The following is an 18128-nucleotide window of genomic DNA, read 5'->3' on the forward strand; positions in this document are numbered from 1 at the left end:
CCATTGTCATGATAATTTTGAAATGTTCCAACCCTTGTTTGCTGTGATGTTTGTGTATATTAATGGAGCATGGTGAATATTGAGCATTTGATGCATTGTATTGCTTGCTTGAAACACCTCCCCAAGTCACACCAGTATTGACCCGCATCTTGTTGATAATGGCCTGCCATTTGGTGCATGTTGTGATAGCTCCAAAAAAATCCCATGCCCTTGTACAGAGACCTCTGGGCTGGCGAGATGAATCAAAAACAAACTTTTCCCCCGTTGCAACGTTATGACCTCGCTGAATTATAATTTAACTCCTACACCAGCTAATCACTCTGTCAGTAATAGGTGGAAAGACTTAAAAGAATAGTAATCTAAAAGTGATTGCAACTGCTGCTTCATTAGTTAATTACACTCAAGATATCCCCTTTTTTGCCATTTATTGGTACTTGGAATTAATAAGCATGACATATTTACTGAGCCTTTTTTCGTAGCACATGTTTTCATTTTATCTAATGAATAATGCAGCTGTGGAACACCCTTCATACTGCATTCAGTATTGATGTTTTAGAGTCATCTTGTCTTTTTAACCTCAGGACATGCTGTAGTCCACTTTTAGCTCATCCAATTCATCTATTTTAGTATCCTAGCAAACACAGTTCACTTGCTCTGCCAAAAACTTCCAGTTGTATTGGTTCTATTTGCAACTCAGTTTCTGTGTGCAAATGTCAAAGTTGTCTTGTTCCATGGGGATGTCTTAATAAATGTTGATCTAATGACATGTGTTCATGTCATTGTTTTTAAATATCTCAGGAAATGGGAGAGATAAAAATTAAAGGGATCGTACAGTTTTGGTTGAGACCTAATTTCAGGTTTCTAACATTTTTGGTGAGATAATGAGAAACCTCTCATGAAATATGAAAGAGCATGTAATTCTAAGAGGAATTCAACGTTTATTTGATGAAAATTGGTTTTGAAATGGCTGAGATATCCAAAAAAGAGCGATTCTAGTAAGTGTGGGACCCACACTTTATTGTAATCGTCATTCCATACCCGATTTTCATCAAATAAAACTTTGAATTCCTCTTAAAATGGTATGCTCTGTACTATATCATAAGTTTTTCTTGGTATCTCGCAAAAAGTTAAATGCCCAATTCTCATCTCCACCAATACTGTACCATCCCTTTACAACTGGTAGTTACAAGCTATACCAATATCGAAGAGAAAAACTGAAATTTTTTAAGGCTCCAATTGCAACAGTTGAACCTTTTGATACCTCAAGACACGATGAGCAGAAATTGATAAATAGTAATAAAATGATTTAAAAAGAAATATTACAACATTTTTATTAAAGGCAGATGAAGACAACAAAAATGTCAAAGAGATTCTTTTGAGCAAGATTGTCAAAAAACAAGTCTTTTCAACATGTTTTATTGTTAAGTAAGTGTTTATCATATGCAGAGCAAGTGGATATCAATTTACATACTGCCAATATAACGTAGAGTAATTTTCATTTAGTGTATCTGAAATCACCAAATACAATCATCATTATGTTGGAGCCAACCACTGTAGATCGTCACAGATGGGTACTCTGCAGTGATGGGTGTACCGAATGGGGCAGTGATATGCAGTCAACTGCAGCTTAAATACGATTATAGATCTTGTTGAACCGTTATTACTTCAATTGACAAACATTCCATGTGTATTGTTTTCTGTTGAATTGATGAGATACATGTATGTATGCAATTCTAAATGAATGTATTGATTTTATAAGGAGTGGATACCCAACTATTCATACCTTTATATTTCATGTTGAGGTAGTTTTGAAAGTGAACCCATATTTTTTGTTTTTACTATTTTTAATGTTAGTTGCATTGAAAATGCCTACAGTCTTTAAATGATATCATTTGTGAGAAGTTATTGTGAGGGAATGGGCATTTTAAATGCCTACACTTATAATTTATGTATTGAATATTTTTTGTTCAATTTTGCCAATCTTCCAGTGCTTCACCTGCCAAATTTGTACTGGAGTTAGATAATACATCCAGAGTGAATGATGTGCCGGACAACTCCATTGTACATGTATATTTAGTGTCAAAATCGTAAATAATGTAAATACATCATTTTGTACTGGACTTTTACTTATATTTAGCATATTTTGATACTTTCATTTTAATGTTAATAGCAATGTATAGGAATGTTTGGATTTTGTAAATATGTATAGAAATTTTCGATTGATTCCCTAGTTACTGTATTGTGATATGAGAAGTGATACAGCAATGCGTGTAAATTCCCCCTTCCATACTTGATATTGTAAATGGCTGAATGCTCTTGCAAAGTTCAAGCAAAGTTGTTAATCCTTTGGGTTGTATACCCAGTTCCAGAGTACTGTGCCGATTACATTGCATCTGGTCATAAAGTTGGTTTGTTTTCATGTGCATATTTAGTCTAGCGAGTGAATACTGTATACGCTATGTAGTCGGGTGCTATTCACAAGAATTTTAAAACACACAAAAAATATTAACTCTGATCCCGGCATAATTGCAACGAGCACGGGTACATTTCTTCATCCACTGCTGTGCCAACTGTTACTATATTTGCAGTATTTTTGTACTGTTTCCCCCCCCCCCCCCCGAAAAATACTGTAGTTTTCATGGAAATACTGTTTTGACAAATTGTATTACTTCACCTGTCTAGGCATAAAAGGTAAAATACTGTTTTTCTGCCAAAAAAAAAGAAGTCTTTTAGCCCTCAGAATACTATAATGCTGTTTTGCAATTACAATTTTGGCATCCCTGCAGTACTCCACAATATTTGCAAATTTAACCACTTGTTAAATTGTTAGGAAGTCCTGATTCACACACACACACACACACACACACACACACACGCACACACAAACAGACTCTCTATATACGGCGTATACAGTATCTCATGGCCATAGTCAACCCCAATTCTGCAAATTTGTTGTGCCTCATCCACCTCATATAGGACTCAACTTGGAGTTTATCTCCATCATTGAAGTGTTTTGGTTGATTTTCTTCTTGTTTGATTTTTTTCCTCACATTGACTGCAGTGATGTGCTACTTACCCTTGTGTATTAACCCTGCCAGTCCCATTGATGTGATGTGATATATGCAAGTAATTGTCAGCCAATAAAAGGGCACCCCGACAGAATCAAACACTTCCCACTTGTGATGTCTTATGTCGATGTGAATTTGAGTTGCCTGAATGCCTTTTCTGTCTCTCTTTAATTCTTTATTTTTTGTGTGTGAAACTGCTTGCTCCTCCACTCACTCTGTTGCATGCATGTCTGTGTACTTCATGTGGCTTGTGGCGTAACTGTCGTTACTATGTGAGTTTGTCTGTTTTTTCATTACTCACTTTTTTTGCTCATTTCTGCCACACTGCCTGTTGTCTTCTGTCATTTGGTGTCCACGTACGTAAAAGATTAATTCCGTGTGGTGCATGCCTGCATTGTGTCCTCATATTCCAACAGCTCACCTATCTCTATTGTGTCATTTCTACACAATACTCACAACAGACCAACAAACACTAGATAGCCAATGTGATCTCAGAATCATTTAGAAGGCATTATGTCTGACATGCATATCACCATGCTCTCCACAGATTCATGTAAAAAAAAAGTTAAATATTCATTTTCTACTCTTCAGTTCAAAATTTTTGTATTCCTTGCTACTGGGTATAACAAAAATAAGTTTTGAATTTATTCTGCAAAAACATGTCAAGTTCAGGCTTTGAAGTAAAAATTTACAATACCCAGTGAAAAAAAAAATACAGCTAAACTAGAAGTGATGCATAATGAAAATTTTAGTCATGTTTGAGATAATTACTGAAGTACAAATAAAATGATGATGATGATGATGATAATGATAATAATAATAATAATAATGATAATAATAATGATAATAATAATAATGATAATAATAATAATGATAATAATAATAATAATAATAATAATAATGATAATAATAATAATGATAATAATAATAATAATAATAATAATAATAATAATAATAATGATAATGATAATAATGATAATAACAATAATAATTATAATAATAATGATAATAATAATAATGATAATAATAATAATATGATAATAATAATGATAATAATGATGTCTTCTTTATTCTTCTTATTTCCCTAGCATTTCCCTAGCAGGTACCCATTTATACACCTAGGTCGACATGTACAATGACATGTGATATTAAAGTGATTTTCAATCATATACACTTGTACTTTAACTGTGATTGCTGTATTCACCTAAACATCCAAAATCAATTCAATTAGTGACACTTTGATTATATGAGCATTGTATGCTGTACAAGAAACAAGGACAGACCCAAAAAAAAAAAAAATCTTCAGCTCATTATTACAAAAAAAAAAAAAAAATGATCCATTTTATAACATATGGGTGTATGTGGTAAAAGAAGCTGAACAGTACATGACTTACAGATGCTTCACAGCTATCCACATGACTCATATAGAATGCATGTGACAATCCCCAATAATGGTACAATTTTGTATTGGTACTGTGCAATAGCCTCACTGAAACATACAGACATAGATGCAGGAAAGTCTCCACACATGCTTGTTCTCTTATTATCGGTTAATGAGACATTTATAAACCCTTCCCCCATTCACTCGGAAAATAAAAAAGGAAGAAGAAAATAAAGAAAGATCATTTCAACAACAAAAAAATAATAACACAGTCACCTACATACAATCGTTTACTTTCTAACATGTGATCTCTCTGAAACATCAAATTTTATTGGCAATATGAAATAAAGCACCATCAATCTTCCTAGTACGTAGGTGGTAACTCTCTTGCACACTAATTTGCCCCAACTCTTTGTTGAAAGCAAGTGTGCTTCTCTAATTTTCTCCGGGTTTACTGTGTATGTGATTGTCTGATCGACAGATCAACCAATTGTAGTAATGCTTGTGGTTGTCAAATTTGCAGTTTCTTTCATGTAACACTAGCCTTCTAATGCTGCCCTTGCAGTTCTGCTCAGTGTACATTTTTGGTGCTTTGTGCTAATTAAAATGGACATGATTTTGTCTCCTGTACAAGTATTGATGATGTTCTTTCACATTTCATTCATTTAGATTTCTTTTGGTGTGGAAAATATGCAAAGAGGATAGGTTAAGGGGATGTTCATGTATGTACTGTACAGTAATTCCCACAACCTGAATAATAGAACAAGAAAATACAGGATAATTGAGTAGCCTTCACCTAAAATGATTTCAATTGGTGATTATCCGCAGCATGGTCATGGACTCAGTCTTACAATTTCACTGCTGCTATCTGGGTGTTTTGTCTTTTTTTTTTTCTGTTCACATATACTGTATATGAATAGTACCCTCTCAAATTCAAGAAATGTATTGGTTGTTTAAGAGAGACTTTTTCTACTGTACAGTAGTAGCATGTAGACTTAACTAAAGGACAGAGTGTGACCGAAGGCTAATGTGAAGTAGAATATACAAAGTTTGAGGGGGGTTGGCCAAGTCATGTCACATTGGTTATTCTTCTTGACCTTTGACCTTTCTTGCCTGCATTGCGTCTTGCATCAATCTCAACCTCATTTCCTGTAGTGTATGTGGCTGTGGAATCTTTTGCATGCATGCAGTCCAGTGTGCATTTATTTCTTTGTATCCCAAATCCACTCTTTGCAGTAGATTAGATGACTTTTAATGTGTGCACTTGTGTATGTGTACTAGCAGTTAACCATTGTGTCATGTCTAATATTGTACGATGTTGCATCCTTCAAGACCATACATGAGGTAGAATTTGCTAGAATCCGAGAAATTATTGTCATACCATTTCACAGCAGTTTGATTGTGTTGCATGGAATGAAATACCTTGATTTATTGTTATTCCTTGATTTTATTGTATCGTAATTGTTATGTTGATGTAGGGTTGTAATGTTTCATCTATGTCTCTTTCATTTCTCCCCCAATTTTTTTTTTGTTTTTTTTTGTGGCTAGGGTTTTGATATAAGTGAGTAATAAGATTTAAATCGGATTGCTCTGTAGAAGTTCACTCATCTATAGAAGAGATGTAGTGCATGTTATCCATGTACAATAGAGCAGACTTATCATCGTCTTGTTGTGTATGGATAGAATGCAAGTAAGTGCAAGTAAGTAGTTTTGATATGGGCAGGTTTCTTTACAACATCCAATTATAGACTTTTGTGGTCGCATTTTAGATTCTGTAGACACTGTAACATGAACTCTAACCTTTATCAAGATGTGGTGAAACAGTCTTTGCCAGTTAACAGCATTTTCTTCACTTTTAAACAGACTGACTTCAAAGATCGAGTATCTGGATTTGGCTGTTGAATGTCCATTCTTGTAGTTGAAGTAGGATTTGAAATGACTTGTTTCCGCTTACATTATGATTTTTTTTATATCTTGTGTTATCTTTTATTTCATGTGAATTGTGATGACAAGCATGTCGCATATTGGCTTGCTTGCATGAAAATGGAATGTGGGAAAAAGAGAATGTTTGCGACGTCTGCATGATAGCAGAATGGCACTGCAAGCTAGGCCAAGCCCACCAACGTACCTACAGCACCTCCTCTACCATTTTGTTCCTTCTATGCAGCATCCGCCTCAAACTGAGGCCGAAGCCGCCGCCGCAGCCATTGCCACCCAGAGGTCCTTTGGCTCCCAAGACTCGATTGAAGTCACAGTTGCCCGCGAAACCGAGAGTGCTCCCGACGTAAGCAAACGCACGGTGAAGGACGTGGAATTTGAAATGCTCGACGATGAGGAGGACCACATTGTCACGGTGAAATCTCCTCGCAAGGAGAGGCAGTCGATGCTCGGGAAGGGGTCCTCTGGACTTGGGTCGTCAGCCTACACCCCGAGACCATACTCTAAACAACTTTCCCGAGAGGACGGCAAGGTGGCATCCGTCCCTTCATACGCCATCCCTCAGAAGGCTGGACAGAAAGTCATTAAGCCAAAGGCGCAATATCCCGACGGGGCCCCAGTCACTGCCAAGACAGCCCCGCTAGAAAACGTGGCGAAGGACGTGAGCAAGTCAACCGAACAACTAGGGCCGAGGGGCAAGGACATGCTCACCAAGGAAAACCTAGCAAATCTGGAGGCGAGACTTCGTCTAGCAAACATCGGAGGCTCGCCAGACTCAAGCCCGTCAAATGTCCGTAGGTCGCCGGGAAAGACAGGTGGCGGTGGCACCGTTGGTGCTGGTGGTAGCGGTGCTGGAATAGGTGGTGGAGAAGGAAAAGTGTCCAGCAGGAAACCACCCGTCCCACTGCCCAAATCAAGGCCTGTGTCAGCCACAGACAAAACACTGAAATCTAAGCCAGACTCCAGCAACAAGCCGGATGAAAAGGACAAAGATCCCGCCAAAGCCAAGAACTCTGTGTGGTATGAATATGGATGTGTTTAAAAGTGAGATGGTTAATAATGGTCATGACTTGTTATAAACCTGCCAGAAATGTTCAAATGCATGTCGTTCCTGACGGAGCTGAAGCGAAGGCCAAATGAGTTTCGTGTGTCCGTGTGAGCTGTGGAGTAGGCTTGGTGATCTGTGATCCATTTGGTATGCCATAGACTTTAGACTGCCAGTCTCACTTATCCTATGAGTGAAACAGAGTATGACTGTGACATGATATACATGCAGCTTTCAGCAGGCATGAAATTATCAGAACTATGTGACCGTCATATTCATTAAATTTCTTGTAATCCCAATGGACTTGTGTCACATAGTATGCAGAGACACACAGACAGCCATGCACACACACAGAGACCAAAGAATGTCATCTTGGTTGGGAAAGTTATCATTTGCTGAAATGATGGAAATTGATGTTCTCTGGGTATCAATAAGACCTAATTATTGAGACTTGTACCTCTCATGGTTATGTAGGTATCTTCTTTGTTTGTGTGGCAGAATTTTTATTGCTAAGTGAAGGGGACCTTATGGAAAGAGTCTGTACTGAATGAGGAAATAAAATAGCTGTTCACTGCCATTGATACTGACTTAAAAATTTTAGAAATAGTGAAAGCTATCACAATGTCACAGAAGATAGCAGTGCACAATTTGATAAAATTCAAGTGCAGATATGTATGGAGACACACAGCTACCCTTTTCCAATCCCTGTTATACCCCAAAGATGAAAAGTCCACATTTAACATTCTACAGGAATACCACCAGCAAAGTTCATAATTTCCACACAGACACAGTAGGATAAAACAAGACTGAAAAGAAAAAAGACCAAATTCGCACACACAACATTCCAGAGAATGACATCATTCTTGTATGCCTTTATTGTTGATGTGAGCTCATTTGTATGCTATCGTGACAGAGAATCTATCCTGGCTTTTAGGAGCATTGACACTTTGTGCACAAGGTCAAAGGTGAATCTGAAGGTCAGTAGTGTTAGTAGCCAATCAGAAGAATGGTCCTCGTGACATAAAGGGAAAGGCAAGGGGGGGGGGGGGAGGGGAGTTAGCAGACATCCATACATCCAAACATGGACCAACGATAACCTCCAGTATTTTTTTTTTTTGAGTCCCAGGTAAGTTAATGATGTTGCCTTATCACAATTATGCAAATGGACAATTCAACCTGTCAAAGAAGACATGCATGAAAACAAAGTTTTCACATAAAAAAAAAAGAATGACTAGGAAGTCTTTCTCTTACTTTCATTTGCCAAGATATACAGAGTAGTTGCATGCTCAATCTAAAATTTGTCATATTCAACATTCATATGATGGCAGTAATTCCATAGTGTAGCTCCCACTGGGTCCAGATGCCATGATAGTTTGTGGACCTCGTCTCTCAGTGTGTGATACTATAGTACACGAGTATACACAGATGAAGTAGAAACTCTCTGGCTCTATAAACATTGAGTGATGAATCAGCATTCCACATAACATTCAATGCACAGTTGGTGTGTAATGTATTTGTGTGTGTGTGGGGGGGGGGGGGTTAAGAACAGCAAGCCGTCGTGTTGGCAGCAGAAGATTTTGTTCTGAGATCACAGCAGTTCATATTTAATTGTATAACATTTTTCAAAGATTCAAGTTAGTTTTTAATCATTTTGTAATGATTGGCTTCCAAATGAAATGAACACAAACATGACAGAGTTCTGTGTATGCTTTCTTTTGTCATTCAAAGTTTGCATCAATAGCTCACCAGTGATTGGAGTACAAATATGAACAAATCGCAATTCATGGGATTGCTTTTGTTTTAATGGTTGTTATTTCTTGTGATGACGAAAATATCATATGGAGTTGCTATTCATTCCAGACATGCTGTGATGTGACTGACTTTTAGTGTTTTTTGTGTTTTTTTTTTTTCCCGGGCTTTCAAATGTACTTAATGTCCCTCACACACTTCAAGGGAATTCATACTTCAGTTAGTGTGTCTTGTTGGAGGATTGATTTGACTGTTTACATATTTTGTTTTTTAAGACATAATCAAGCTACGTTATGACATTTTTGATAGAGACTTGACATTTGCGCTCTGGAATGGTTTTAAAACAGACCAATATGAATAAAGCAAGAGTGTATACACAAGGAAATACATAATGGCTTGTGTTCCTATGCATTATTGTTTGATTATTAACAGTTTGTTACAGTTTCAATTAAGTGGAAATCTTTTGAGATTCTGTGAAGCTGAACATGACAAAAACTAGCACAATGCCTTTTGTTTTTTTCTGTTTCCTAAAAATGTTGGCTGCACACCATATGTGGGATCTTACCTGGCTGCACAATGGACACTCTCTTTACAGTCATGTATGTTCCTTTTTATAGTATTATTTATTAAGTGTTATGTCTTTATTTATCTGCCACCAATCTTGTCAACCTTGGGGAAGAATTCCGTGGGAAACCGTAACTGCCATCATGATCTGGTAGATTAAATTTATCATGCATTTGCATGTACACCGTTACTTTGGTTTTGTTTTAAATCTTGATTATCATCAGATGTGCGTGCATAAGCAAAGTCGGCCTGAACTCGGTATATTTCATGACTTTCTGACTCATTGTTACTTTTTGTATTGATCGTAGGAATTCAGCATTATGGTAAAGTGTGGTAATGAATGCCCAAATGTGCTGAAATCAGCTTACATGTAAATGATTTTGATCATACCCTGCAAACAATCTCTATATGTGTGTGTGTATACATATATATATATATATGTATATATATACACGATACGAAATCAAACAGATTTTTGTGTTGTTCAGGGCACTGTGATTTAACCTGTATGCGTTCTTTTTTATGTACAATTTATGTTTGTCATGTACATTTCTTTATTTTCATGCAGCAAAATGTTTTGTATATAATTTTGTTCATGTCTGTGTTGAAAATTTTATGGACAGAAGTAGAGAAGATCTGTAAATAATTTTACAAATCATCTATGAAATAGAGAGATAGAGCATTAATTAGTCTGTTTGACAGTGAGCAACTTGTGCTCTAAAGTTGTTGTTTTTTTTTTTGTCAATTGAAGCTGCTTTGCATCCTGAAAGGATGCACAAATGTTGCTAACAATTTTCTCCACGGCTTTTTTCTGCAATAGTAGCTATTTAGATATTACTTTTAGATAAGAGATTATTATTCATCTGTACGTTTTCATGTTTCGTACAAATGCCATATGATCGTGTTGTGACAATCTTTTCTTCCAAGTGCTTTTCAACCTTTGTCTTACGTGTCACAATGCACGATTATAAAAATGACACCAAATTGAACCCCAATTACGACAGATGTGGAAACTATTTTTATGAGTACCTTTGACACGACATTAGGGAATGCTGTCCAAAGTTTGAACTCCCGATTCTGCTTTACAATGTGCTAAACGTGAATCATATGGCAATAAAATAGTACAGTAACTGTCGAGGTGAAAATTTTCACCAACTTCTTCCAAAGAGTCCGCATATATCAGAGTGACACACTCTAGTTGAAATAGATCTTTACTCTTTACTCTAAAAGCCATGATTAGAAAAGGAATGCATTATATCCAGGTACGCGTGGGGACAAATTTGGCGCCTCACCATTGCGTTATGTTGATTGCGTCTGTAAAATTTCAATGGTAACCTTTTTGTGTGATGCTGATGTTTGGTGGCCATGTGCAATTTTATTTGTAGATTATCTTCAGAATGCCATCGGAATAGATAACGTATGGAACATGATCATCGTCATTTGGATTTGAAGGTAAACTGGATGGAATTGAGGACAAGAACAATGAAAATGATAATAATGATAAGGAAATCAATTTCATGCTTTTGTACCACATGCTTCTTGATGTCATCATTTTACATGCTGGCAAGGTGGAAAGTCCCGATCCTTTGAGGTGCAGCCATCAGCAAACAATTTCGTTTTGCATTTTGCAGTCTGAGGGTACTGCTATTTTCTCCATGCATGTTACCATGATGGGATATTTCAGTTATTGGGGGGGGGGGGGGGGTTAGTGGTCAGAAGATGTCATTTCTGCAATGCGGTTAAATAACAACAGCAAAGATCAAACAGAAACCTCAGGTGCTAGTATGTGTATTCTGTTAGTATTATGACACTTGTTATTCTAACTGAAGTCCAAATGTCATGTTAGCTGAATATCGTAGTACGTTGACAAGAATAGCATTTTTGTGGCGTGTGGTTTTTTGGATATGTACATTCATTGACGTTGGTGTATTTTGGAATAATGATACTACCGGAGGATTATACCGTGTCTCGCGTGAAGTAAATTGAGAAATTCATTGATTATGATACACAATGTGGTATTATGACGGTCTTAAGGAGACAATAGAAGATATTGTTTTATTGCATGTGTATGCCAATATAGTGAATGTGAAGAAATTAAACAAAGATATGCTATAAAAATATCCCCATCATTTGATCTGCTATGAATTCTTTCTGGAATATAGTGTATGAGTGATACCACAACAGTGAAGATATGTAACCTAGTGGTGAATCTGCTATGATATACAGTACATGTACTGTAGTTTATCAAGGGAGGTGGGAAGAGATCCCACCCCCTGGTTTATCTGAGAAGTCCATTTGAGCTTGTCTACCTTTGTCAATACTGATAAGACTACATGGAAAAGAGAAAATATTTCTAAAACGTGGAAAAGAGTTTGCACATTATATATCGATACTCAACGTACATATACATATATGAATTGACATACACATACACACACAGATATATTATATATATATATATATATATATGCCGTATAATATATAATATATGTATATATAATGTAATATGTTATAATATAATATCAGATCATGTTATATTATATTTATTATACTATATTATATTATATCATGTTATATCATATCATATTATATCATATTATATTATATTGTATCATATCATATTATATTATATATTATATTATATACAGGGTTTACATCAGTGGTGACCTGGTGGAACGAGGCCACTAAAAATTGATGTCGGGCCACAAAAATTTCCAAAAGGCTGTCTTTCGGTGGTCCAGGATTGTTATGTTTCTGTCTATTTTGGGCTGCTACATTTCTTTTTCGGGCCACCAATAATTCAGATTTAAGAATTTCAGTGGCCTGAATGGCCACCAGACAAAATAAGTTAGTGTTGAGTCCTGATGTGTGTGTGTGTGTGTGTGTATATATATATATATATATATATATATATATATATATATATATATGTGTGTATATACTTTATATATATATATATATATATATATATATATATATATATATATATATATATATATATATTATAAATATATATAATATACATTTATATAATTTGTGTATATATATATATATATATATTTGTATATTGATATATGTTTATATATACATGTAAACATTCATTTGTATGCCTATGGCATTGTATCATCGCGCACCGTCATGCGATAGCGTGCCTTGAAAAAAAACAACAAACAAACACTATACAGATATTGCAATATAACACTTAAAATCCCCGCTGGAATTATATTTTCCCAAAAAAAAAAAAATTGTCTTGAGGGTAGATATAACTCCTAAGGGACTGTCGAGTGCTGTATTACAACTGATGAACAAATTGCCCTACATCGACGTAAAAAAAAAAAAATAATAAGATTGATTAATTTTAATAATTGTGCAGTATCCCGCTGCAAAGGATTAGAACCAGCACTGGCTGACAGGTGGAAGCTCGGTGGTCTAATGGAAAGGACGCCTGTCCGGAGATCACGAGGTCGTAGGTTCGGATCCTACTGGATTAGAACTAGCACTGGCTTTCGGGCGGAAGCTCGGTGGTCTAGTCGATAAAACGCCTGTCCGGAGATCAGGAGGTCGTAGATTTGAATCCTGCCCGAGTGTGTATGCCCAGATTTTTTTTTTTTTTTCATGGCTACTCATAAAACACTGATCAATTCAGTGCTTATTTATGTTGATGTGGGCAATTTGTTCATCAGTTGCAAGAAACTTTCTTCCACTCTGCAGCAGTACCTTTGTATACACTATACAAATCCGATTTTTGTCCTTTTGTTGAATAAATGACCTGCAATATGTTCTTCAACACATGATTAGTTCCGACAACTATGTCATATACTGGTAATTATATAATTACAATGATAGTTAACTATCATATTTTTATATATAATTACAATGATAGGTTTTTGCGGTCTATTTCGTGTGTTCGTCAGTCAAATTTATACTTGTACCTTTGTTGAAAATAGACCGTTTTGTAATTTATCACAATATGGATGTTTCTTTTCCAACAGACTACAGTAACGGAGCATTTCATTCACCTGCTCCTTCCCATTAAATTCCATGGGCAGGAATTCGCTTAGTTGTTGCTAGGTCGGGCAAGCCTCCGGCAAGCTTCGTGGTTAAGGGTAATTTTTTTAGGACAAAGCATGCATATTATAAAATCTGAATACATTACAGAACCGGATTGAATGAACTTTTCCACACGGATGAGCGTGAATGCTCAAAAACACCCTCCCCCACATTCCGACGAAATCGATTGTTCTGGACGGGCTTTCTAATTTGAATGATCTAGATTCTAAATTGTTTGACCAAAGTGCAGAATTGAACGATCGAAAAGCGAAGTTTAATGATCATCTTCGAGACACTGGGTTTTTTCCCCCCGAATTTGAATGACCCGATCAGCAAACTGAATGACAAAAGTACCAAAATGACTGCAAAATCGTACTTTCATAGACACATTCACGCCCACACTTTTATGACTGGAATAAACGAAGTTATCACCTTCGCGAAAAGGTAAGCCTTACATAAATTTTACACAGTAGATGGTAAACCACCAATATGAAAAGAGGCTTTGCTTGGTAGGGACGTATAGCAAACAAAGAGGATATGAAAGGAAAGAGAGGAGGAGTGGGTGGACGAAAAGAACTGATAGCGACATTGATATTGCTATTGATTTTGTGTCTCTTAAAAACAAAAACAAGCAACCTTTACCGACCGCTAGCAAGCCATTGTAACCACATTGCAGTTTTGACCTCCACCACAAACGAGTGCGTGCATTTCGCATTGAATCATTCACGGAGGCCTTTATGGTGAGATCTATGATATCATTATTTAGTCCTACAATGAAATCGAAGTGTGGATCGCTAAATGATCGTGACATTCATCATGCAGACGACATGTTTCTCTCTGAAAGGTCTCATAGAGAGGCAGGTCTAAACTTTATTTCGGTATCTGGTGGGCGCGTGTCAGATTTTGTAGTCACAGAACACGAACTTCATATCTACACCAGAGAGACTCGTGAAAGAGGTTGCGTTGACGAAATGATGCCCAACCTATGCTCCCTCTGTTTCAGCCATCATGCGCTGTTGACTGTTTTGTTAATCGTGGGTGTTTATTGCAAGGTTAAGAAAGCAGCTCCCGGTAAGTAATGCTGTTGCCTCCTTTTTATACTTGTTTTAACATAAAATTATAATTCCATATTAATTTTTCTAGAGAACCATATTCACAAAATGGTGTAGGGCTCATGTTCGTTCGAGCTGTATAGGCACAGGGCAGCATACACAATGGGATAGGTATAGATGTCTCCAGGCGGCCTACTGCCCGTAGCCACAAGGAGAGGACAGGGGCTTCAACTCCCCCTCCCCTCCCCTCGCACACTTTTGGCCCTTAAAAAAAAACCAAAAGCAAACAAAACCCATGACCTTCCGAGAATTCCATTCCTTGAATCTCTTCGTCCAAGCTAATTGTGCTTACGAAACATTTGTGTGTGTGTGTGTTTTTTTTTTTTTTTTTTTTTTTCAATGCGAGCAAGACAGAAGGGGCCAATCCAGAAATATTTACATTATGCGAATAGTTGTGAAAACATGGGCGGGTTTTTCATTTTTCTTGTATCAATAACTCACTCAACAATCCCACAGGTGCTGGACCGGGTGGGGGGGGGGGGGGGGTGGACATGAGGAAAATACAGTACATGTAATTGCTCTCCAGGTCGTTCTGTTAAACTGGTCCAATCCTTTGTATTTTTAAACCAGCTATTCTTTCCATCCTTGTCTGCGCCCTCCTTCAACATCACCCTGTATTAATTTATGGGATGGTTTTGGAGGGGGTGTTGCGGCGAAATTACAATGTACGTGGCCAAACCATGCCATCTTCTGTCATTTGACAACCGCTAATATTGGTTCCTGGACCCCACTAGATTTCGGACTAGGTTCTGCACATTATCGTTGGCCCTGTGCTCCCGTAGAAAATGAGGAGCAGTCAGTTACTCTTGAACGCCTGCCATCAGCAGGGGAAGTGGAACATTTCTCTTGCCTTTTTATACATATTTTATATATGTATTTCGGGGGGGGGGGGGTTGTGGGGGCGAGCGGAACTTTCGGAGGGTCAGGAGAGTTGTGATTTGTCGCCGATTCTATTCTTCCTGGCTGGTTCGTGAGATGGCCCGTCTGCACCCTTCCTTCTTTCCTAGGTCACGCCATAACCACAATGATACGCACCTCTACACTTTCATGCTAGTTCGAGTGATAACAAGTTATGTATGAGCGCAATACATTTTCTTCGCTGCTTCATTATTTCTTTGCCTTATTTCTTTCTTGTCAGTATTCATGCCATCACCTCATTGATTGTGACCGTCACATGTGATTCCCTCTAACGGCAAAAAAGAGCACTAACTTAATTGCCGATGTCAATGTTTGCACAGAAACAGTATGAGCAAACCAAAGTGTTTCCTCCTACAATTTCCCACCCACTTATGAGATTAACATCCTTTCTTCCATTCATTTGCCGTCCCATATTCAGCCTCTGTATCAAGATGTCAAGATGGATGGTCGCTGCTCGGGAATCGCTGCTTCCATGTTGTACCGACGAGGATGCAGCAAGCCGAGGCTCGGACGCGCTGCGTCCAGATGGGCGCGGCGTTACTCCAAATCACGTCACGGTCAGAGAATGATTTTGTTGTGGAGCTTTTAAATGCCGCCAGTATAGAGGGAGAAAAGAAAGCTTGGCTCGATTGTTACCGAGCTGCCAGATATAGCATGCTTTGGGTGTGCGGTGAAGATCGACATCAGCAACAGTATTTCAGTAAGTGAACAGCAGGTCTGTCTGCAAAACTATCAGAGTTAAATTTACTTCTTTGTAAATCTTTGGGGAACGTAACTTTAGACCTACACGCACGCACACACACACACACACACACACACACAAAGATGATCTTGGATTTTTTACAACAATGTTGGACGCATGCTGCCTTTAGATCTTTGCGTGTTGCTATAAATGTTCTTATTGTTCCATGTGGAAGCTGATAGGGTGAATGGCAAAGTGTACATCTGGTCATCGTCATACGCAGAGTATTTTCAGCTTAATGAAAGGTTAGACAAACACCTCCCGGTTATATATATAATATAATATTATATATATATATATATATATATATATATATATATATATATATATATATATGACGCCTTGAGTGGTTGACGTAGTGAGACCGAGAATCGTCGGAAGTTGCGAATTGGTCTTTTGATCGCGCTTGACTTGGACTTGAAACTGGAATACCCCAGACTCTTGGTCAAAGTGCATGTCAACAGCAATAACCCACCTCGAGAACTTGCAAGAATACTGAGATGAGAGAATAAAACCAAAAGAAAAAAAAAGAATGAGAGGAAAGAATAGAAAGAATATCTGCGATTCGGTTTACATTAATGACAAACTATATAGCGATCGCTTTCTTATCATCGGGTGTGGACTACGGAGAGTTGCAAACCTACCAAGTCATCTGAAAGAGGTATTTGAAAAGGATAATTACAGATTTGCCATAACATCAATCGAGAGAGCGAAACTCCGTAGCATGTTATTCACAAGGTTCTGCGGACGAAGATACATAGATACCGTGCTATATCGAGGTTGCTTGAACAGCAGATTTTCCGATAAAAATCGTAGGCAATTTCTTCTTACGAGCAACGATGCAATCTTATCGTGTGAATTCACCAAATCATGGGTCCATGAGAGAAAATAGATACAGATACAGATATTTTTATTAGTCTTTCTTCCAACAAAAAAGATAATCATTTTCCAGGTGAAAAAATACAATACAAATTATACAAAGTACACTGTATACATAATTCAGACATGAAAAAATAACTACAACAATATAACTTAGCAGTCGCACATAATATACAATCCACGTAAATTTAAAACACAATTAAAATATCTTCACAATCATAATACAGAGTAACCAGGAAGAGAGACTAATAAGAGATAAAAAGATAGAGAGAGAAAGAAATAAGAAAGAGAGTGGGGGAGAAAGAAATAAGAAAGAGAGTGAGGGAGAAAGAAAAAAGGCAGACACCCAACTAGAAGTGGTAAAAAGAAAGGAAAAGTCTGATATACAGAAAAGAAAAGGGACATCATTTATGCACTGCACTGTGTTTAAATTAAATTACAAGAAAGAAATACATATACAAAGACTGCACTGGGAAAGACACAAAGACAACCTGTCGATAGTGCCCTAGTTAAGGACACATGCTGGAATGCAGTGTTCAGGAGTAGCATACCTTCATGTAACTTCATGTAACTTCTGATGCAGGAATGTCCCACCAGGTGCAAGCCATGCAGTGACCATGCCAACCGAATCATGCAAATTCGTGTAGTTAGCACGATCAACGCCCGGCACACTCCAGGCGAG

General features: G+C 37.3%; 1 protein-coding gene across 1 annotated transcript in view; it reads left to right on the forward strand.

Annotated features, from left to right (window-relative positions):
* Window positions 1-7842, forward strand: part of LOC140235394 (girdin-like) — a 110357-nt gene extending 102515 nt beyond the window's left edge. Inside the window, exon 28 of the mRNA XM_072315422.1 lies at window positions 6617-7842. Coding sequence (XP_072171523.1) covers window positions 6617-7429 — 813 coding nt within the window. The 3' untranslated portion in view covers window positions 7430-7842. The remainder of the gene's footprint in view (window positions 1-6616) is intronic.
* The last annotated feature ends 10286 nt before the right edge of the window (window positions 7843-18128 follow it).

This window comes from Diadema setosum, chromosome 1, assembly GCF_964275005.1.
Source record: "Diadema setosum chromosome 1, eeDiaSeto1, whole genome shotgun sequence".
Taxonomy (NCBI): Eukaryota; Metazoa; Echinodermata; class Echinoidea; order Diadematoida; family Diadematidae; genus Diadema; species Diadema setosum.